At 43.7% G+C, this 23109-nt stretch overlaps 4 protein-coding genes across 6 annotated transcripts; all 4 read left to right on the forward strand.

Annotated features, from left to right (window-relative positions):
- The first annotated feature begins 258 nt into the window (after positions 1 to 258).
- On the forward strand, positions 259 to 9381 carry LOC136450956 (phosphatidylserine decarboxylase proenzyme 1, mitochondrial). Of its 3 annotated transcripts, XM_066451663.1 has the most exons (14): positions 259 to 502; positions 586 to 700; positions 6125 to 6222; positions 6351 to 6404; positions 6488 to 6553; positions 6634 to 6694; positions 7077 to 7186; positions 7282 to 7529; positions 8174 to 8280; positions 8363 to 8430; positions 8526 to 8603; positions 8687 to 8809; positions 8919 to 8960; positions 9060 to 9381. In XM_066451663.1, the coding sequence occupies exons 1-14, from the start codon at positions 383 to 385 to the stop codon at positions 9093 to 9095; spliced, it is 1326 nt and encodes a 441-aa protein (XP_066307760.1). In that variant the 5' UTR covers positions 259 to 382; the 3' UTR covers positions 9096 to 9381. The 3 variants fall into 3 exon arrangements, with proteins under 3 accessions (XP_066307760.1, XP_066307752.1, XP_066307767.1); XM_066451655.1 differs by having other exon boundaries at positions 260 to 502; positions 8919 to 9381; XM_066451670.1 differs by lacking the exons at positions 259 to 502; positions 586 to 700 and adding an exon at positions 5719 to 5874 and having other exon boundaries at positions 8919 to 9381.
- A 975-nt stretch (positions 9382 to 10356) lies between these two features.
- LOC136470361 (formyltetrahydrofolate deformylase 1, mitochondrial-like) lies at positions 10357 to 11362 on the forward strand (the record flags this gene model as incomplete). The annotated part of the gene is made up of 3 exons (XM_066468235.1): positions 10357 to 10638; positions 10722 to 10810; positions 11215 to 11362. Coding segments are annotated over 3 exons (516 nt in total), but the record flags the coding sequence as incomplete, so codon positions are not given.
- Positions 11363 to 12449: 1087 nt separating this feature from the next.
- Positions 12450 to 20175, forward strand: LOC136450970 (uncharacterized). Its single transcript, XM_066451681.1, has 12 exons — positions 12450 to 12639; positions 13535 to 15005; positions 15877 to 15884; positions 17623 to 17798; positions 18082 to 18142; positions 18262 to 18360; positions 18447 to 18541; positions 18679 to 18792; positions 18944 to 19011; positions 19229 to 19339; positions 19453 to 19690; positions 19787 to 20175. The coding sequence occupies exons 2-12, from the start codon at positions 13690 to 13692 to the stop codon at positions 19895 to 19897; spliced, it is 2397 nt and encodes a 798-aa protein (XP_066307778.1). The 5' UTR covers positions 12450 to 12639; positions 13535 to 13689; the 3' UTR covers positions 19898 to 20175.
- A 1382-nt stretch (positions 20176 to 21557) lies between these two features.
- On the forward strand, positions 21558 to 22902 carry LOC136509746 (S-norcoclaurine synthase 1-like). The gene is made up of 2 exons (XM_066504422.1): positions 21558 to 21889; positions 22009 to 22902. Exons 1-2 carry the CDS (start codon positions 21653 to 21655, stop codon positions 22867 to 22869), a joined length of 1098 nt encoding a protein of 365 aa, XP_066360519.1. The 5' UTR covers positions 21558 to 21652; the 3' UTR covers positions 22870 to 22902.
- Positions 22903 to 23109: the final 207 nt, after the last annotated feature.

The following is a 23109-nucleotide window of genomic DNA, read 5'->3' on the forward strand; positions in this document are numbered from 1 at the left end:
TGCTCTCCACTCGAGCACTCCGCCGTCCGAGCTATGGCTCGGTCCCCTGTTTCTTGGCAGTTGCCACAGCAGCGTCGAGGCAGATTCATCCGCGTTTTCTTTCTTGGATGGATGGACTGGAACTTTGGATTGGATTGGAGTAGTAGCTTAGCTTGGGCTTGATCAGGGCCCGGCCTGCTACTCCTGCCCGCAGATGTGAGCTATCGGCCCACCACCGGTCCAGTCGGTCGGTCCGAAGGAGACACGCAGACGGGGGCAAGGACAAGCAAAGCAAGACCGAGGAGGGGGGGACTGGGGGAGGCAGCAGAGCAGAGGAGATCTCGTTCGCCTACTCCTCCAGTCTTCCTCCTCTTCGCCTCCGACCGATCCGGCCAACACAACCATGGCGGAGGATGCTACGAGCAGCCACCCGTCACGCTACGTCAAGCTCACCAAGGACCAGGACGCCCCCGCCGAGGACATCCGCCCCGGCGAGCTCAACCAGCCAGTACACGTCCCGCAGGTGTCGCTCTCTTCTTAGGGTATGTATCCCTCCTCCGATGGGTTTGGTCTGAATCTCATCCCTACTCCCTTGCCCGACACCAGCTCGAAGGCCGGAGGTGCAGCGAGTGCGGCCAGGTCCTGCCCGAGAGCTACGAGCCGCCCGCCGACGAGCCCTGGACCACCGGGATCTTCGGATGCACCGATGACCCCGAGACCTGTATGTAATCTAATCTCTCTTCCACCTCACCCATCAATGTTTACGGTGGCAAACATCCAAATAGCTCGTTGCATTATCTTTGTTAGTCAACACTACCAGGAGCAGACAGGGGTGCATGTGCATCGCGTCGCCTGCCATCCCGAATTTTTTTATTTTTCAGCCTTTTTAAAAAAAAAACTATTTTTCAGCCCTTTTTATTTTTCAGCCCTTTTTCATCGCGTCGCCTGACCTCGGGGCCATGTCTTTTGACGCCGAGGAAACACGTCTCGGCGCCATGGCCAATGGCGCCAAGGTCTTGGCGAGGCGTCGGACGTGGCGGTGACCTGGCGCCGACGTGGACAAGGGCTCGGCGCCATAGATCTTGGCGCCGAGCTCGGCACCGTAGATCTTGGCGCCGATCTGTTACCCTATAAATCTTGGCATTTGAAATGAAACAAGTATAATTGTTCCGAGGAACATGCAACAACGCCATTGTGGTTCATCTGGTTAGGACGCGCGTGACTTAGCTTAAAGGCCTGGGTTCGAACCCCAGCGTTGAATCTTTTTTTGCTACATTTTTATAAGCAATAGAACAAGAAAATTTATTTCGAGAAACATGCTATATCTAAGGTGTAGTCTAGTTGGTTAGGATGTTTGGCTCTAACATGAGACCTAGGTTCAAATCCAGTAGGCAAATTTTGTTTGCTGCATTTATTAATCATTTTTTTTGCTTACTTAGTTATTACTAACGTCCTGGGTTCCACCAAACTTTGTTATTATTAACATGAGAGAACACTATTCACTAATTTGTAATTTGTTTTGGATGAAGGATACATCTCAAGGTGCATTTATTTATATATTATCTAAATCCAAATCCTCCTTATATTATCATAATCATGGATGTATTTATTTATTTATTAGTTTATATACCTCGGTAGTAGTGTTTTTCTTATGAGGGGAGATCCTCCTCCGTTCCTCACCAAACTTAGTTGAACAGTCCAAATGATGATAATATGGAGCTCTTAGTTAATACATTAAGCCCATTCTTCTTGTTAATTCTATTTCATGTAAAATCGGGAGGTATGCAAATTAAAGAGCTCAACACTGAAATAGGGAGGCAAAGAAAATTACACTTAATGTAAAATAAATTCTTTTATTTATTTACTCCTTGTCTCGGAAGCCTTCAACTTATATATGATGACAAAAGCCATATGCATGTAAGTAAAAGGACGGCCAAACAACAAGTCACTCAACTCAACTTGATCATGGTACCTAATGTTTCAAAATCAAATAAAAAATAAATTAAATATACAGTGTACGGTGGAACAATGGAACAATAATATACAGTGTGCGGTGAAACCCAGGACGCTAATAATAAAGGAATAATATTTCTTGTTGTAATTGCTTATAAAAATAAAAATTTAACAAAAAATATTTGCTACTTGGGTTCGAGCCCAGGTCTGTGGGTTGAGACTCGTGCGTCCAAACCAACTGGACCACAATGGGATCATTGCATGTTTCTTTAAATATTTTTTCTTGTTCTATTGCTTATAAAAATGTAGCAAAAAAAGATTCAGTGCTGGGGTTCGAACCCAGGCCTTTGAGCTAAGTTGCGCGCGTCCTAACCAGCTGAACCGCAATGATTTTGTTGCATGTTCCTCGGAACAATTATACTTGTTTCATTTCAAACGCCAAGATCTATAGGGTAATAGCTAAGTGCCAAGATCTACGGCGCCGAGGCCTTGTCCACGTCGGTGCCAGGTCACCGCCACGTCCGACACCTCGCCAAGACCTCGGCGCCATTGGCCATGGCGCCGAGACACGTTTCCTCGGCGCCAAAAGGCATGGCGCCGAGGTCAGGGTCCATAAACGGAAATCAAACCACCAGGGGTCTATTTGTGAATATTTTTCAAAAAAAGGGCTGAAAAATAAAAAATTCGGCCTGCCATCACCTTGATCTACCATTTCAGTCCCCACGTCATTTCACAAAACCTGCATCATCGTCATTATCTGTCGAGTCATGTGGGTTTTTGGAGGCTTTTCATGATGGATTCCATGAAAATCGGGCTCAGTGGTAGGGAGAATCCATTGATTGATTGAGGCATTAGTTGCCCCTCGTTTCATGCTCTTCGGATGGACATTGGATTCAGGGTCTGATGTGGGAAATGCTATTTGGACTTTGGACTTGGCCATGGTGGTCCGATTCTGTCGAAAAATTTTAGCCACAGATGTCTCAGCGCCAATATGCATGCATCATTCAACATTTGCGTTTGTAAAATATTCATGGTTGTTAGTGAGATACTTGCTCCCATGTCGCCCATGTTCCATGGTTCTCCTGATGTGTAGCTAGGGTAGGTTGCTGGTTGATTGATGAGTCATACGGTGTACATGTACTTAACCGGCTGGGCAACTCTGAATACAACTGAGGGTTGCTTTCCACCTCTTACAATGATAATCAGTCCAAAATGTCTGCTTCGTACATTCATTTTTCTAACTTGCTGTGCCCCACCCCCCCCATCATGAATAGAAGAACATCATTCCTTAAAATGTTTCCGTAGGACAAGGTATGTCGACCTAGCAGTGCAAAGAATGAAAGAAATACCTGAACATTCTGTTTTTTCCCCACCGTTTAAGGCCTGGTTTGGATGTTGTCGGATTCACCTCAATCCACATGTGCTGCGGTGGATTGGAGTGGAACTTGAACTAAATTCCACCCCAACACATGTGGATTGATGCGAATCCGACTAAATGTGAATATACGCCCCCCCCCCCCCCCCCCCCCCCCCCCCGGGGTCCTGAGCTCAGCATCCAGTTTCTCTGTTTCTAATTATTGTGTAGCCTACATACAGAGGAGGTTAGGTTAAGCCAGATCTGCTGCTTAGTCCAAACCTCCTGGGCTCCTTAATAGCTTTGGGTCCACCACTGAGCCCATCTTTTATGATCTGCCATGTGCAGAGACTTAACAGAAGATGGTGCTATTTTGTGATAAATCGTTTTATGAGCATTATATGTCAATGATGTGTCTGACTGAAATTGTGCTCAGTACCCAAGAATGATCATGGTACTATGGATTCTTTACATGTTTCAAAGGATAGAATGCTTCTTGTATTCCTTATGATGTGACTCATAAGTCCAGGGTACATTGGTAAGCTATGCTTGAAATTGAGAAAGTATTCCTTGTTTGCCTTCTTGGAGTTGATCTACTTGGCTCATGCATAATACTTTTGTTGGAGTCATAGTTAATAGAGTTTAAGGCCAGATAAGTAAGAGTTATCTTATTTCCATGTGTCTTCTTAATTTCTTCATATCTTTACTTTGAGGAAGCTGTGCGCCTGTGCCATAGGCTAAATTGCTCTTACTTTGCCATTTTTCTTTGTTTTTTCCTAGGCATTTGCTATGCCTGATCAAATGTTACTTTGCGTAGCACTTTTATACGTTGCTGTGCTCTATGAAATAATCAGGTTCGGATTGTCGAGCTATCAAAGATTAACATAACTGCTTTCTTTGCAGCACTTTAATACCAGATTTGGCTTTGTGCGTCATTTATCTCTTTGTCCATATTTGTATGAATGCTATTTCTAGAATGCTGATTTGAAAGAAAGGTAGCTAGCAGAAGATCATGTAACTATCAAATTGTCTGTTCATTGTGACACTAGGCCGAACTGGGTTGTTTTGCCCTTGCGTGCTGTTTGGGCGCAATGTGGAGGCTCTTAGGGAGGACATCCCTTGGACAACTCCTTGCGTGTGCCATGCTGTGTTTGTTGAAGGAGGGATCACGCTGGCGATTCTGACAGCAATATTTCATGGTGTTGACCCAAGGAGCTCATTCCTGATTGGAGAAGGTCTGGTGTTCAGTTGGTGGTTATGTGCTACCTATACTGGCATCTTCCGCCAGGAACTTCAGAGGAAATATCATCTCAAGGTGCAATCTATCTTGGCTGCTTTCCACTGTTAAGAAGTTACAGCTAGGTATTTCCTCCGTGTGGCTGTGCACTTACAGCTAGCTAACTAGTTGCTGTTGTCTTGTTTTGCTCCAGAACTCTCCGTGTGACCCATGCATGGTCCACTGCTGCTTGCACTGGTGTGCGAACTGCCAGGAGCATCGCGAGAGGAGGGGACGGCTGGCAGAGAACAATGCCGTGCCCATGACTGTTGTGAACCCACCTCCAGTTCAAGAGATGAGCATGTCAGAGAACCGTGGTCCTGCGGCCCTGGAGAACGGAGCAGGCAACGCTGAGCATGAAGCAGAGAAGAGTGAGCACGATGATGTGGAGGTCATTCCTCTATAGGCTCGAGGATCGGAGTGAGGACTAGGATGGATAGCAATAGTATGGAACCCGTTCCATCCGAATGAGTGCGTGGTTATTTTCATATGTATCTAACGAACGCTGATGACGATATATGATAGCACAGATCTTCTGATCTAGTTGTTGATTTTTCAACCAAAAAAATAGATTGGTAACAAATTTACTCTTCCTGTAACAATTTTACCAGATCAACTGTCTGCCATATGGTTTCTGCTGCCGGTTTTGTCATTGTCTCAACAAGAAGTTTGAAGTTGGTGGTGTAGTAGTAATATAATACTGTAGTACGGTTCGGCGTGCTGCCGCCCAAGTTTTGTTCAATCTTTCGCTCCGCAAAAAAAGAAAAAAAAGCCTTTTCCGAACTTTGGCTTGGCCAAAAAAGAATTATAATTCAGATAATCTCTTAAATGTTCCGCCTGGTAAAAGGAGAGAGGAAAAAACAGAAGGTTTTTGCAGCTGTGATTGTTCCCATCTGACAAAAATTTAGCACTCTCGTATCGAATGTTGACACATGCATAGACTAATTACGAAACTAAATACACAGATTAAAACTAATTTAGGAGACGAATTTTCTAAGCCTAATTAGTCTATAATTTGATAATATAGTGCTATAGTAAACATATACTAACGATAGATTAATTAGACTTAATAAATTTATCTAATTTATTTTATTATTATTATCTAAATATTCGATGCGTCACCCACGGTGACACCCAGTACTTTAGTCCCCTGCAGCTCACCTACCTTGAAAGACGGAGCCGATTGGATTGGATTTGGGGAAGAGCAAGACGATGGGGTTCGAGGTTCGCCTACCATGGCCGCTCCTCAACTCAGCGCGCCGCCGCCGCCGCCCTCCTTCCCGTGGCATCCATGCCGCCGCCGACTCCCACGGTCTTGGTTTCTTTCTCATGCCTCCCGCCGCCGCCGCTGCCGCTGCTTCACATCTTCTTCTTCTTTTTCATTTCACCAATAACGTCAGTTTCTTCGCCGCGCTTCTCCTCTCCTCCCACAACAGAAAGGAGTTCTCTTGTGCTCCTACTAATTTACTTTACTGATGAATACTTTCCCCTCCTTGAGCGACGTCAGCCAATATATACTCCGTTTCTTCGATCTCAGCTCAATGTTCTATTTTCTACTATAGGCAAAGGTTCAAGCAAATTCTTTCTGCCTGGTGCAACAGCCGCAGTTCTTGCCATGCTTGGCGCTCTACATGCTAGACGTATGTATGATGACAAGAAAGTAAGCCATGCATTTGTGCGTTTTACTTACTCCATTAAGTACTAGTTACATTACAATTAATATTCCACCCATACTTAAACTGCTTTCATAAACAAATGTGTGGGGTCTGGAATTCATTTTCATGCAAGGTCATCGAAAGCAAGGACAAAGGAATTGAACCACAATTCTCGCCAGATATCAGGGTACTGCTACTCTAGTTAGCACAACCATCTGTCGCTCCGGTACCTTGCCTTCTCACTGCAGAATGGTGTCATTTGCAATACAGGCTTCATTTTTTAGGCTCCTACCATTGCGTACCATGTCACGTTTCTGGGGAATCTTGATGGAAGTGGTTCGTATTCCTCTACCCATACAAGCTGATGTATTATTTTCCGTCTTTTCTCTTTGATAGTATCATCACTTGCAGTGCAGGATGTTCCAGTTTTCATGCGCCCCACCATCTACAAAGCATGGGCTAGAGCATTTCACTCTGGTATGTCTTTACCTTTGCTGATGCCTTCTTATTTGCGTCAATGCTAAGTTCATCTGCCAAATTTTTTTACCAGTCTGTACTTACCCTGTGCTTCATTTAAAGCATCTGTTTCTGATCTGCATGTTTGTACTCTGAATAGTGATAGATAGGGTTCCTCCCCTGATATATACTATAGCCATGTAAATGCTTACTGCTCAAATGGTCGCTGTAATAACTTACTGGTTCTTTAGGTCTGTTGTTGGAAGAAACCATTGCCTAATAGCATAGCTTATGCATGTTTTCATCTTTTCGTACTCATGAGAACTTGATAGTTGTTATGTCACTGTTTTCAAAAACTTTGCCACTCATTTGGAATGAAATGTTGACCCCCTGAATGTTGTAGATTTGCAAGAAGTTGCTCTTCCTCTAGAAGAATATCCGTCTTTGCAGGCATTCTTCATCCGCGGTCTCAAAGAAGGAGCGAGGCCCATTGATCCAGATCCAAACTGTCTGGTAACTGGTAACAAGATAGTTATTCTGTATAGCCATTAGTCTTATATGGTGATGACTAAAGACTGTGTCTGTATTGTGTTCAATTGTACCGTTAGGTGAGTCCTGTGGATGGTCGAGTTTTGAGGTTTGGAGAGCTAAGAGGTCCAGGAACCATGATTGAGCAAGTGAAAGGCTTTTCTTATTCTGTTTCTTCTCTTCTTGGCACGAGTTCATCCCTTCACGATGCCGCAGAAGAACTTTCTGGGGAGCAGATACAGGAAAATATGCCTGAGAATTGTAATGCAAAATCATGGTGGCGAGTGTCAGTTGCTTCACCTAAACTACGGGATCAAACACTATCGAGGTATTTATACCATAAATAAAGGATGATTTAGAATCACAAATTTCCGATTCAACTGCATAAGCTACTCACCAAGTTCACATCAATTAACATATTATTTCCCACCATTCAACAGTACACAAAAAAAAGCATATTCACTTGCAATTAACTCTACTTCATGCATGGTTATGTTTTTTTTATCACCCTTTATATCTGAACATTTCAACAACAATGTCTAATAGCACATAACTCCAGCATGCTGCACAAAACTGTGATATTAATGCGCAATTTATCTTCTTGAGTCATGATAAAACTTCAGAAGGGCGGGCCTAGTGCAAGCGGTAGAGTCTTACCGCCTGTGACCGGAAGGTCCCGGGTTCGAGTCGCGGTCTCCTCGCATTGCACAAGCGAGGGTAAGGCTTGCCACTGACATCCTTCCCCAGACCCCGCACAGAGCGGGAGCTCTCTGCACTGGGTACGCCCTTTAGTCATGATAAAACTTCACTTTTGTACAATACCGTGAGTCGAGATATTTTATCTCAGACCAGCAGTTTGCTTTTTCCTTCATTTCGAGGTGATTATAAAATACAAAATCTTTTCTGTTACTACTGTTTAGCGTGCCTATGTTTTGACAATTTTGTGGTATTAATTTGACTTGTCCTTGCCAGCCCAAAGAAAGGCATGTTTTACTGTGTCATATATTTGCACCCTGGTGATTATCATCGAGTCTATTCTCCTGTTGATTGGAACATTTTGAAACGTCGGCATTTCTCAGGTTTGTCCATACCCTACCAGTACCAGACTAATGTGGTAGGTTGATGTAGGAGTGATACAATACAATCGAAGTGTATTTGCAGGCCATCTTTTCCCTCAGAATGAACGTGCTGTGCGCACCATCAGAAACCTGTATGTTGATAACGAAAGGGTAATTTTGCTTAGCTGTTTTAGCATTCGTTTCAGATATGGAAGCAAGTTGACGAGGAGAAATAAAATCTGGTTTTCGATGGCTGTTAATGACAGGTAGTGCTTGAAGGGCAATGGAAAGAAGGTTTTGTTGCAATTGCTGCAATTGGTGCTACTAATGTTGGATCAATCAGGGTCATTTCTCGTGCTGTGAAAAATGAATGCCGGTTGCCAATGAATTTGTGAAGCTTTTGACGGATGGTATTTTTGGATGGCAGATAAGTATTGAACCTGAGCTGAGGACAAATAGGGCAGCGTCAAGGATGGTTCACTCGATGCCTCCTGAGGAACGTGTTTATGAGCCGGAAGGGACCGGCGTGATGGTTAAAAAGGGTGAAGAGGTACATTGTCCTTGCCTGAGCTGCTACTGCAGTGTAGCAGCTAGAGCTATATTATATTTTTAAGAAAGATATTGGGAGTGGTAACTGGAAGAAGCGCAATGGTTGGCAGGTAGCAGGATTCAAGATGGGATCAACCGTGGTGGTGGTATTTGAAGCTCCTGTGTCCAAGTGCAGGGCAAGGGAGGAGGCGGAGGAGGGCAGAGCAGATTTCGGTTTCTGCATCAGGGCTGGAGACAAGGTGAGGATGGGAGAAGCGATTGCGCGGTGGAGTAGCGGATCAGGATGACATTACTCAGCCTTTTGTGGTGTGGCTGGTACTCCGTTGTTTTTGGGTGTAAGAGGAGACGGTCCTGTGCATTGCTTATTTGCTGCTGGGGCGAGGGCTAGCTCCTAACAGAGAAGAAATCTGTAGCGTGTGTAGTGCTCTACTTGTGGTTTTTGAATTTTTGATACTGCTCCAGATCACAGAGGGATGGCTTCAGATGTACTGCCATAGATGTGCTGCTTCTGTTAATAAATCTCATGGTCCCTTCCCACATAGTGACAGGGGAAACACGGGCTTGCCAGGGGAACCCACTTGACTTACCAATCTGGCCTGGTGAAGTGCCGCGATAGCACGAAGAAATGGCGCTCACAGTAACAGGCAAAATACAGCATCTTTTGAATGTCTTTATCAAAAAAAGAAAAAAGTATAGCATCTTAGTGCGACGTATCATAGTCTGACATGGAATTAGTGCATTTGGAGGCTCTCGGCTTTCCATTTTGCCCTATCAGCAGTGAATCTTGCGCGATAGATTTTCTAATTTCGACTTATGTTTAGAGAAGGTTCTTTTTCAGAGCTGTTTTTTTTTTCTTCTTCTTGTTATTATTCTCTCAAGTTTATTGGTCTGCCGGTGTCCTGGCTTTGTGCAATGCAAAACATGAACTAATGGTAGCACTAGAAATTTGGACTCTGTATGTAAGCAAATGAATGAATGAATCCGAGGCCGATGCGATGATGAATGTAGTTGGCAGGCTATTTCACGCCACAGTATTGTTTTGTCGCGTGACGAGGCTCAAATTTCGAAAAATCATAACCCTTCGATACGATGTCGGATGAAGATAATTTTTATATGTAAATTGTAGACTTCGATGAGATCTACAACTTTATAGTTTTATTTTTTCATTTGAGGACAGTAAGATACTCGAAAAAATAATATAAAATTTCAGCACCATAATAATCGCCTACTAGCGCTTGCCGCATTAGAGCACTAATATATTATTTGTATGGAGTTAAATGAAAATATTTTTTATACCAAAGTTGTAGCTCTTAATGAGATCTACAACTTTGTAGTTTTGAGTTTTTTCATAAAAATAATATAAAATTTCGGCGTCTCCCGAAAATAGAAATCGCTTTTGAAACCAGTCGAGAACCAAATTTGTCCGGTTTTGATAGTTAGAGAGTGTTTCTTAACTGGTTTCATAGTTGAAGGTTGAAAATCGAACTTCGGCGCGAGTTGAGGGTTGGAAAGTGTACTTTACCATTATATATATAAACTACCTGTTTTTCTTCTCATCTAAACAAAAATTCTTCCACTTCTATAAAGCCATTTTGCATAGAACAGATAACGATAGGCTGGCTTATCATTGTCCTTCTCATCTCTATAGCCATAAGGTCAGCATCAACGTTTAATACGGATTTGTGTCACCTCACCCATACATCTTTGACACATATTCGTTCTTCCTTGCAGATACTCTCAGAAAGCTTCTTAAAAGCATATGGTAAAGACATTATCAATATTCATCATGGCCTTCTTCCCTCATTTAAGGGAGGGAATCCTTCAAGACAGGTATCATACTTGTGTTAACCTAATCTGCTATCTACTTTTTAAAAAAGAAAAAAGAAGAAGAGGTATTATGTTCCATTTTTCAGGCCTTCAATGCTGGGGTGAAGTTAATCGGGGCAACTAGCCATTTCGTTACTCAGGAACTTGATGCTGGGCCAATCATTGAACAGATGGTATTCATACTTTTCACTCAGCAGCTAACTTAGGTGTCGAATTGATGGATTGCATCATCAGTTACAATTGGTAGTAAACTATACATGATGCATGCCAGATTCTGTCTATCGATGTGTGGAATCGTCTTTGGCAAACAGCTAGTTTTTTTTTGAACGCACAGTCAGTTTGTTTTTAGAGTCCCTTTTAGCCTAAGACTGTAGGGTTTCACATAGTAATTAGCACTGACCTTCATTCAAGGGGACCCTACGTTCATGCTTGAAGACATTGCCATCAGAGCTCTGTGACATTTGTTGTGCAGTGAGATTCATGGATGGGAAGTTATACTAAAACATGACGCTTTTAATATCCAGTTGGTGGTTAGAGATTTAGTTTTTCTCTCTTGTTTTTTTCCTGTGCTGCAGGTTGAGAACGAGTTTCTCACCGAGACACGTTACAGAGTTTTGTTGTCAAGTCTGAGAACCTTGAGAAGCAGTGCCTAACAGAGGCTATCAAGTCATACTGTGAACTCGGTGTCCTACCATATGAACTGAAGAAGACTGTCGTGTTCTGAGCGTCCTTTATTTTCTGTCTTATACTCTTGTGGATTGGTGTATATTTTTTCCCTCACAGAACAAGTGATAGATGATTCACTTTCTAATATATCTCAACAATCGCTTCCTAGCTTTGTATGATCGTGCATAACTGTTTGGTTGAAAGTTTCTACTGCTGATACGTCGGCTGAAGCTGATTTGCTACGAGAAAAAAAATACTATTCTACGATTGATAAGCTCGAGCGAACAGGCAGGCAAGCAGTTATTCATCGAATACTTGCTTGTTCGTGGCAATTTTGATTCACGTACTTTTGCATCGTTTGAGAGAATTTTGATTCGCATACTTCTTCATTGAGTTTGACGAGGTTTCCTGGTACATATCACCGACAAACATCTACTGTGTTTATCGGGCTCATATACATTTTCTAAAGTGAGAGAACCAAACTTGGCCCCGTTCATTTGGACTGATTTGGCTTATAAGCCATGACAGAAAGTACTGTTGGCTAATTTAACGTAAGAGAAAAATACTATTCGTTAGCTGATAAACTATGGCTTATAAGTCAAATATGATCAAGCGAACAGGCTGCAACATTCTAAGATGTTTGCTTAAATATAATAATATTATTATTATTAGCTTTAAAAATATTGTTAATATGTGTTTCGTTATAGGATATATCGGGACATGATGATCTTTTTTTTTTTTTGGATGGAATGGTACGGTCGGTGTGTTTGTTTACTTTTTCACATTTCAAATCTAGTCTCATTTAATCATATTTAGTTATTTTTATCCAAATAATATGGTTAAATAAAACTAAAAAGTGCATTAACCAATTAGTCACCTAAGTGTTACTAAATGAAATTAAAGCACATCTTTTAGTCAGACTGCCTCATCTTTTATTAACTTTGGATCTAAACACCTTAACTAAAAATAACTAAAATGCCTCTTTTAATTTTTTATAGTCCACCAAACTAAATAGGGGTGACTAACTAGCTGTGAACCAAACGTGCCCTTAATTTTCCGTTGATTTGTCGGAAAAAGATGGGATGGCCCATCTGTCAGCCTATAGTCTTTTTTATTTTCTTTCCTCACTCTCCAAGTCGGTTCTTCTTCTCCTCTCCCAGTCTCCCCCAGTGGCCCAGCTCGCCCCTTCGCCCGCCGCCTGAACTCGTCTCGCCCGCGGCCGATCTCCTCCCTCCGCTCGCCGCGCCGCAACCCGGAGAGGAGACGCTCGGTCGAGCATCAACTGGGGCCCAGCGTCCTCGCGACCAGCTCCGGCGCGGCCAGCACACAGCTCCACAGGTAGGTCCCCCGTCCGGACAGCGCCACGATCTTCTCTCTCCTTCCCACGCCAACAGCTCGTCCCTCTCGGTCCCTCTCCGTCTGCTTGATTCTGCTCCTCTGACCGGCCCTCGCTCTAAAAATGTCATTACGCACCCAATCCGCTTGTAGCTGTATGCTGCAACCCTACTCTGCCTTGTCTTCTTCCATCACCCTAAGCATACCCATCAACGACTGGGCCGGCCGTCGCTGCTGACCTGCTGTCCTACTTTGCCACCCGCCACCTTCGCCAGTTATTCCCTCCCCTTGGTCTTCCCTTCCTGCTGTGCGAAGCCGTGCGCCCAAACCTTAACGTAATTCGTAGGTACGGCCTCTCCTTGGTCTTCCCTTCCTGCTGTGCGAAACCGTGCGCCCAAACCCTAACATACTATTCGTAATCGGATCTGAATCTAATTACTAGTGTATATGCATGTATTATGATTTATGCCTACTAACCTCGATTGCTTTGCAAAAAAATAATTGGGTGTACATGTGTATATTGTATCAATCACATGCTTTCTATGCCATTGTATTCGCTGGGTTCTGGTCAATACAAGTTGATTGCTCTGTTTTTAATCTTACACATATATGGGGGCATAGTTTTTCTTTGGTCTGTCAACTGTAAACATGTGGGCTATGTTTGCTCTTACCTTAAATGATTTGGTTGGGGTCAGTTTAGAGCTTCAGGCCCAAACATGACTACTTAAGAGACAGGGTTTTATTCCCCAAACTGAAAGACCCAGGGGTTACGTTTCATCTCTTCACCGCAATTACTACTTGCCAGATGTGTGGTTGTTCCGAAATTTCTTGACTATGTTTCAAAACAAAAATGCAAATAATTGATGTGTCCTGTCCTGATCCAAGTTTTTTCTTGCAGCAAATTGCACCAAAAACTGCTTGGGACTAAAAGGCTTTGTTGTTGTTGTTGCTGCTGCAAATTGCACCAAAAACATTGACCTCCTTCCTTTTGTATCTGAGATTCTGAGGTATTTTTGGCTCACGCTGAAGAATTAGTTTGCACTTTGGAGAAAAATGAGCGGTGCTCCAAAGAGGTTGCACGAGGAGGGTAGCCACACCACGCCAGCAAAACGGCCTTTGGATGACAGCAGCTTGTATTCGAGTCCTGGGAAAGTTATTCAGTCCAGTGGCAGTGATTTCCATAGTTCTTTTGAACATGATGGTAGATTTGCAAAAATACAACGTGTGGAGCCTCGTGATGATAAGAGGCCATCCCTAACACATCGGATGCCTGTTAGCTCCACCAACTTTGCTGACCACCCCATCTCGTCTGACAGCAGATCAGAATCAAAGCAAAATAAAGATGCAAGGGACACTAAGGCAGATGATCGTGAGACAAAAGCTGATGCTAGGGATGTCTATAGTGATTCAAGGATTGAAATTCAGGCTAATAAAATTCAGGGTGATGTAAAGGTAGACAATAGAGCGGATGAAAGCGAAATAAAGGCTGACAGGAGGGGCCATCCTGATTACAAAGGTGACATCAAATTTGACAAGGATTGCCATTCTACTGTTCCAGCAAACGTAGGCTGGAAGGACAACATGGAACATAGGGGTAAAAGATATTTTGAACAGCCAGCTGATAATGTGGATGGGCGTTTGACTTTGCCCCATCCTAGTTTACAAGGTACTGATGAAACTCTCAAATTTCCAATTTCTGTGGAAGAACGTAACTCCAAGGATGCACATGAATCTGTTGGTGACAACAAAGCTGAAACAAGAAGCGAAGATAAATTCAAAGACAAGGACCGGAAAAAGAAGGATGAGAAGCATAGGGACTTTGGTGCAAGAGAAGGTGATAGAAATGATCGTCGAACCGGTGTACAGCTCAGTGGTAGTAGTGTTGAGCGAAGAGAAATGCAAAGGGAAGATAGGGATGCTGACAACTGGGACAGGGAAAGAAAAGATTCCCTGAGAGACAAGGAAGACAATGATAGGGGGAAGGATTCTGCTTGGAAAGATTCATCTGTAGTAATTGAGAAGGATAACACTATAGTGGAAAAGGCTTCATCCGATGGAGCTGTTAAGAGTGCTGAGCATGGGAATACAGCAACAGAATCCAAGGCACCTAAGCATGATTTATGGAATGCTCATGATAGGGATCCTAAGGACAAGAAAAGAGAGAAAGATGTGGATGCAGGGGACAGGCATGAGCAAAGAAGAATATATAATGACAAGGAATCAGATGATAATGGCACCGAAGGAGGTATGGAGAAAGATAAAGAAGTTTCTGGAAGTTTCCAACGCAGGAGGGTGGTGCGACCGAGGGGAGGTAGCTTAGCATCTCAGCGCGAACCTCGATTTCGATCCAGAATGCGTGATGGTGAAGGGTAAGCTTGATGCAGCATCCTTGCTATACTTTCAAAGTTTTTCCAACAGCATGATAATATAAAGTAAAATTATATGACGCCCAGGATGGCATGCCCTGGACATCCAGGTGTAACGTCAAGATTCGTTTTGACAGAGAAATTTGACGGGGCTATTCATCTGTTCAATTTTATTGGGGTGGGAATGTGTGTACCTCCTTCACTGGCGAGCCCTCTTCTCTAAGATGCTGGGTTCCTTCTTCTCCATGCCCAGCGTGTTCTCCATTAACTCTGGTGTGTTAGGTTTTCGGGTTGGAGTTTAGGGTTTGGGTTTTGTGGTTCTTGGTGGCCTCCAGCGATAGAGGGATGGTCGGGGAGGTCGCCGGCCCGGGGGTGGTGGTGGTTCATGGGTGGAATGGTGAGGCGGCAGGGTCGCCGCTGGTGCTCGCTGATTTGGTTATGGACGGCGGTCGTTGGGCAGAGATGGGCCGTCGTGCTTGCAGTGATTAGGGCTGGCCATGGTGGAGGGTGGTGGCTCCAGCGGAGCCAGGAGGGGCAGTGGATGAGGTGGGGGATTGGGATCCATCATGAGGGAGGGAGGCGGCGTGCATGCTGTGGTCGAGGTCGAGACCGAGGATATGTGGGTGGGGATCGGGACGATGACAGCTCCGTTCTTTCCATCAATTTGTATCGGTTTGGATGCCCAGGAAGTCCAGGACATGCTTCCTGGTGGGCACAAAAACAAGTCTGTAATGTAAATGCAGTTGCATGGCATTTTTCATTTCTGGAAATTCAGTCTTCCGTAACTGAAAACTGAAGATAGGGACCTGATGTTAATTTGCTAGAGATTATTAATTAGTGATAGTCCTTGATATCTTTATTTTTTGTTTTGCAGGTCTCAAGGTCAGTCAAATATCTACATTCTTATAGGAGCTGAATACAATGAATACTAATGCTTTCCTTTGGAATGGGAGTAGTCGAAAGATCTGCTTCAGCATATATTCATTTTACACTTCATATAAGATTTTATGCTCAAACTTTCACTCCAGTGTTAGAAGTTGCTTACATTTTTATGTTGGGAGAAATGGAAGTTCTTTACATTTTTGTGTTGGAAGCAATGCATTTTACAGTGTGACAAGTTTTAGTGCGCTTTTCTATTTGGGAATTGTTATGGAAATTGGAAACCATGCATGCATCAGTGTTATAAAAGTTAGAAGTCCAAGTCGGATGTGATCTGTTCGCCAGTTTCTAAAAAGAGTAATATGCAGCAGCGGTCCCTCAATTTGCCCCTGGATGTCATTTGGGTCCCCAAACTATTTAACTGAGAACCATAAAACTCACTAAATAATTCACCCAAGGTCCAAAACCTGTGATAAACATTTTGGCTGCTTATTATGTTAATACTAACTAAGCATGCTATGTTGATATGGGCGCTAACAAGGTATGAACTAGGGAGAGAGAACATGAAAGAATACAATGCTTAGAGATGCTAAGTATGCAGATTAACACATTAGGTCAGTCAAATACAATGAACCACTGGGCAAGGTCAGGACCTGACATTAATAGTTCAGAAGCTGAGCTAGCCCAGCTGGTCGAGGGTGTGGATGTATACCTAGACAACCTAGGTTCAAGTCCCCTTGTCAAGGCAAATTTGGATGCCTATTTTTTTTTTCTTAATAAAATGCCACCTGGTCCCTCCTAGTTTTTTAGATGAAATCCCTGGACAAGTTTAAGGATCACTGATGTATTTCACTCTTCTTAAAACTACAAAGGTAGGAGAGGAACGAATCAAGATTCAATTTCTTTCCCACCAATCTGCTATGATCAGAGCATCTTCTCGACAGAATAATTCTGAAGATTAGAGAGTGATCAGCCCCCATGTTGCTGTATTCATCTGGTTTCACAATGTTTGGTATCATAGTGATTGTGTCTACTGCCACCTGGCCCATCACAAATTTCCAGTCATTGTTTTCACTGTATCTGTTGACTGTTCTCGCTTTTCCACTCCTGCACTTGATATTCCCTTGTTGCCTTTGCCCACAAACCCTCCTGACCACAACAAATTGGATGATGCCTCTGCATGCTGTTCTTCTGCTCCACTGCCACAGCTTCCTGCCCCAAGTGCTTGCATCAGCCGTCAAATTGCTGCCGCACATGCCCTCATAGTCTCTCTGCCACCAACTCGCATACAGCCTTTCTGCACTGAAATTGTCCTCAGCAATCCTTCACAATCAGTTTTCACCGCAATTCCCCTACTGTAGCTGTACTCGCCCTACTTTTTCACACCCGCCCTCCGATGTTGCTGCACTTGCCGCATCCAATTATTCCCATCAAACACCACCTGCTCCACTAAAACCAGCCACAAAATCATCATCTACTTTTTGCAACCATCTGCCAGCCCTTCTAGGTTTCCTGCTGCTAGCTCCAACAGCTAGCTCCACAGCACTATGATAATTTTGGATCATAAAGATAACCTTTATAATACTGATAGCATTCCTAGTACTTGTAACCTTGTTAAGACTAATAACCTTCTTAATACGGTTTCCTTATCAGGTGCATTGTAGAAATGATAAGCATCCTGTCGCGTAGACTGTAATCTTTAACGTGTTGTTTTGATATCTCAGTCTTCTTTTCATTGCAGGTAAGTCTGAGGTGTCTGCCATTGTTTACAAAGCTGGGGAGTGCATGCAGGAGCTGCTGAAATCATGGACAGAGTTCAATGCAACTCAGGATGCTACAAACGCTGAAAGTCTACAGAATGGTCCTACCCTTGAAATTCGAATACCTGCGGAATTTGTTACTTCCACTAATCGTCAAGTGAGTATACAAATTTGGCAGACAATCTCTGTTTTAGTCACTTTTGGCTACCTCAGCTCTCCATGTTGGGACTGAACTCTGTCAGCAACTCTGTTATGAGTAATACTGTAGGAGCTTCATTTGGTTGTTGTTAGTTATGGACATGTTTTCTATTTGCCTCACAGCTGCACATATGCATACCAGCATGTTTCCATTTGTTTTGCATTTTTTTAAAAAATTATCCTCCAAGCTTGCACTACTTGTTTATCTCCTTTATTCGATTGTCAAGATTGCTATTGTGCAGGTAAAGGGTGCTCAGCTTTGGGGAACAGATATTTATACAAATGATTCAGATCTTGTGGCTGGTAGATTCCTTCTTACTGTTCTAAGCTTGGAAATAGTTCAGAAAGTTTTCCTATGTACTAGTGTACTACTGTTCTAAGTTTCTAAAAGGTGCTCAGCTACTAATGTGTGTTTCTTTTAGTGCTAATGCATACTGGTTACTGCTCCCCTACATCCTCCCCTCCACCATCTGCCATCCAAGAGCTTCGTGCAACTGTCCGAGTTCTACCACCACAAGAGAGTAAGTTTCCATACATTTCGTGATAGTTCTGTCGGCCTTGGTTGGAACAGATGGTGCTTACTCATAACACTTTGTATGTGTCGCAGGTTATACTTCAACATTGAGGAACAATGTGCGTTCACGTGCTTGGGGTGCTGGGATTGGTTGTAGCTTTCGGATAGAACGCTGCTGCATTGTTAAGGTATGAAGGGTGCGGTCAATATAGAACATTACCGTGCCTCCTTTTTTGTTGGACTCTCGATGTAGCCACCTTCTGAAACCTTGTAATGGTTCTATTTCGTGGAATGTTTCCTTAGTTTCCTTTACATGCTTTTTCAGAAAGGTGGTGGCACCATTGACCTCGAGCCGCGCCTTAGCCACACATCAGCTGTGGAGCCTACTCTTGCTCCGGTTGTGGTTGAGCGTACAATGACGACAAGAGCTGCAGCTTCTGTAATTTTCTTTTGATTTTCATTTATCTTTCCCTGTTCTCACAATTTTATTCCCAGTTCAATCAATGTTTGTTTTGGTCTGAGGTAGATTTCGTAACCAGCAAACTTTTCTCTACTCTAAACTAAGAATTTTCCAACATGCTTTATTACAGAATGCTTTGCGTCAACAAAGATTTGTCCGTGAAGTGACTATACAGTATAATCTCTGCAATGAGCCATGGTACCTTTCTGATCTGCACTCAAAGATGTCATTTGTAGTTCACTACTACAATTATGTTCGGTTCATAACTTGTATTGCCATTTGTAATTTTGTATAGCGTGTTTTCAATCTTCTTGGTACAATAGACTTCGTGTGCCTTTTGAAGTTGTTCTCTTGCAGTTAGTTATCTGTTTAGTTTTAGGATGCTTAATATGATCTGGCATTTTTCTTTGTCCAGGTTAAAATACAGTATAAGCATTGTGGCAGACAAGGGATTGAAGAAGTCTCTTTATACTTCTGCTAGACTGAAGAAAGGAGAAGTCATATATTTAGAGACACACTTCGATAGGTATGAGCCTCTGCCACTATTTTTATTTAGTTCTGAATATTTGTTCATGGCTTCTTTGGTTGCTTCCCAAGTTGTACTTTGATAGAACTCACTGTTGTTACAATTTTACACAGGTACGAGCTGTGCTTCAGTGGAGAGAAGCCTCGTATTGTTGGATCAAGCTCCAATGCATCTGAAGCAGAAGCAGAAGCAGAGAAACACCAGAGCAGCAGTCACCACTCACAAAATGGTGACAGACGTGTTGTGGAGCATGAAATACGGGATGTGTTCCGATGGTCCCGCTGTAAGAAGGCCATGCCTGAAAGTGCCATGCGCTCCATCGGTATCCCGCTACCAGCAAACCAGCTTGAGGTATTTCAACTTTGTTGGTGATGAGACTTGAAACTCTTCATCAGGAGACAGAAACACGACTTACATTTGGCATTTGCTACCTCGGCAATGATGCAGGTGTTGCAGGATAACCTAGAATGGGAGGACGTGCAGTGGTCGCAGACCGGCGTCTGGGTGGCTGGGAAGGAGCATCCCCTCGCCCGAGTGCACTTCCTCTCGGCGAACTAGAAGCTGCTGATGTTTTTTTTTTGGAACCAACAAAATAGTGAACTATCAATCAATTCTTTCGGGCAAGAAAGGAGCTTATGAACATTGCGTTTTCTTCTACTGTTAGTGTACGTATGATGCTGATGCTCCATGACATGTGTAAAAAGAGAAGCTCACCTGTTGTAGGTTATTTGTGTGGTAGTCTCCTCCTCTTGATAATAACCATACTCGATAGGGTTGCTTACTTTCTTGCTCCTGCCCATTTCTCAAAGATACCTGATTAAATAATTGTGTTTTTTTTTCTTAACTTGAATTGTTATTGGATATAATATCTGAAGGTAGTATGTACTTAGAAGTCTCGGTCGTTGGTCCTAAAAACTTATTAGGGTCCGTTCGGTTTCCTTGGAATGGACCAGGAACAATTCCATCTTCTTATGATTAGTATAAATTTATGAAATAATCCAATTAGGAATTATTCCGGATTCTATTTCTAAGGAACCGAACAAGCCCTTATAAGATGCGATGCGGGTTCCTTTAAATAATCTTATTAGATGCGATGTGGGTTCCTTTAAATAATCTTTAGCTGTCTGATCGTCCAACGTCCATGTTGCAAGTACAGGACGATTCTTCTTCAGTGCCATGCCCGTCTGGCCGTCGAGTGAAGCATTTGTAGTAGATTCCTCCTGTACCCGAGGTAGTAGTAGGAAAATAACAAAATACCAAAGGTCGTGTTTAAATCCAGAGGCTAAAATTTAGAGATATCATATTGAGTGTACGGATAGTAATAATAAAATAAATTACAGTAGTCCTTAGTAATCTGCGAGACGAATTTATTAAGTCTAATTAATCCATCATTAATATATGTTTACTGTAGTATCACATTGTCAAATCATGGACTAATTAGGCTTCAAAAAATCGTCTCGCAAATTAGTCGCAATCTGTGCAATTAGTTATTTTTTAGTCTATATTTAATACTTCATACATGTGTCCAAACATCCGATATGATGGGGATTAAACTTTAGAGGAGGAACTAAACAAGTCCAGAAAAGGATGTAATTCTAGTTTCATCACTAGTTAAACTTTGTAACATAAAATATGTATAGCATGAAAATATATCGCACCATAAATTCAATGGTACTTATTTGGTATCATAAGGATTAATATTTTATTAAAAAAATTAGTCAAACTCAAGATGATTTAGCTTCCGGAATTGTATTGTTATCGGGACGAATGGAAGGAAGCACAACATAAAAAAAATCATAAACAAAAGCTGAAGCATCTTGGCAGTATGATGTAAAGTATTGGTGTTCAAGGTGCGTTATCTTATTTCATTCATTTGAATTTGATGAATGAGACGACTGATGGACATATACCCATGTGATCGTGTAATATATACTAACCCCAGGCCAGCGACTAGGGTCTATAACAACATACAGTACTAAAGCAAGTTGGCGTGAAGTAATAGCATTAGTAACAAGGAGAGTATGGGCTGGCCGGATGCTGTGTATTGCTGTAGGTAGGCCGTAGGTGCTGTATTAGAGAGAGGAAATATTATATGTTCTACACCAAGTGCGGACAAGTGGCGGCCATCCATCCACATCCACATTATTTATCCCACGTTCCACAGGCACAGCCAGGCCATTCCTTTCATTTTCATCCTTGTCAGTAGTCACAAGCTCACTCACAGTCAGTCACTCAAAGCTGAAGAGTGAAAGAGATCCATCGAGGGGGACGGACAGCTTCATTCAATTCAATTCGTAGAAGAAGAAGATCGAGATGGAGATGGCGGGGTCTCTCCCTGTGCCCAGCGTGCAGGCCATGGTGGCCGCCGCTGGTCATGCACCAGTGCCACCCAGGTATCTCCGTCCAGAGGTGGCCACGGATGTCGTCGTTGCTGACGACGGCGACGCGACGACGACCATCCCCACCATCGACTTCCAGAGGCTCCTGCTGCTCGACCCGGAAGAATCTGCGCGCCTCCATGGGGCCTGCCAGGACTGGGGCTTCTTCCAGGTTATATTAATTAATTCCCTTACTTTGAGTTTTCCTCCTCTTCTTCTTCTTTTGTGTGTGTGTGTGTGTGTTTGTGATAATAATAACTGATATCTGCTCTTGCAAAAAATAAATAAAAGCTGATAAACCACGGTGTTCCGGAGGATGTGATGGAGGCGATGAAGGGCAGCACCCAGGCATTCTTCGCGCTTCCTGCGGAGGTCAAGCAGCAGTTCCGTCAGGAGGCAGGCCAGCTGGAGGGCTACGGCCAGCTGTTCGTCGTCTCCGAGGACCAGAAGCTGGACTGGGCCGACGTCCTCTACCTCAACACGCAGCCGCCCGAGCACAGGAACCTCAGGTTCTGGCCTCACCAGCCCGACAGCTTCAGCCGGACGCTGGACACCTACTCCGCCGCCGTCAAGCACGTCGCCGACCGCCTGCTGGGCGCCATGTCCAGGAACCTGGGCCTCACGGACCCGGAGCGCCTCGTCGCCGGCGTCAGCGGCGGGATATCATTATCATCGATGATACAGTCGGTGAGGATGAACTACTACCCTCCCTGCGCCGAAGCGGCGGACAAGGTCCTGGGCTTCTCCCCGCACTCCGACTCGGACCTCCTCACCCTCGTCCTCCAGGTCAACCAGATCCAGGGCCTGCAGATCAGGAGGCCGGGCGACGGCGCTTGGCTTCCCATCACGCCGCTGCAGGGCGCCTTCGTCGTCAACGTCGGAGACGTCCTCGAGATCTTCACCAACGGGGGGTACAGGAGCGTCGAGCACCGGGCCATCGTCAACGCCCACACGGAGCGTCTGTCCGTCGCGGCGTTCCACTCTCCCAGCATACATGCCACCATAGGCCCGCTGCCGGAGCTCCTCGGGGACCAGGAGGCGCCCAAGTATAAGACGCTGGACCACCAAAGCTTCATCACGCTCTTCTTCTCCGCCAAGCTCCAGGGCAAGAGCTTCTTGGAACGGATGAAGAAGAAGCATCTCTCTGATTAACTAATTAATTAATGAAAACCCCTGCGTAGTACCTGCTGCTTCCTATCCTTTCATTAAGGCAATTAATCTCACGTTCATGCTCACGCTTGCCTCCATTAGCAGCTACTACCTTTTTTTAGAATGGAAGCAGTCACTGCACGCATTTTAGCTTTTGGAGACACTCTTCCTTTGTTGTTGCATCGCTAAGTTTCGGACTTCTAGAGACGATCCATCGTCATTTCCAGATTATAATAATAGGCC

The sequence above is a fragment of the Miscanthus floridulus genome, chromosome 1 (assembly GCF_019320115.1).
Source record: "Miscanthus floridulus cultivar M001 chromosome 1, ASM1932011v1, whole genome shotgun sequence".
Lineage (NCBI taxonomy): Eukaryota > Viridiplantae > Streptophyta > Magnoliopsida > Poales > Poaceae > Miscanthus > Miscanthus floridulus.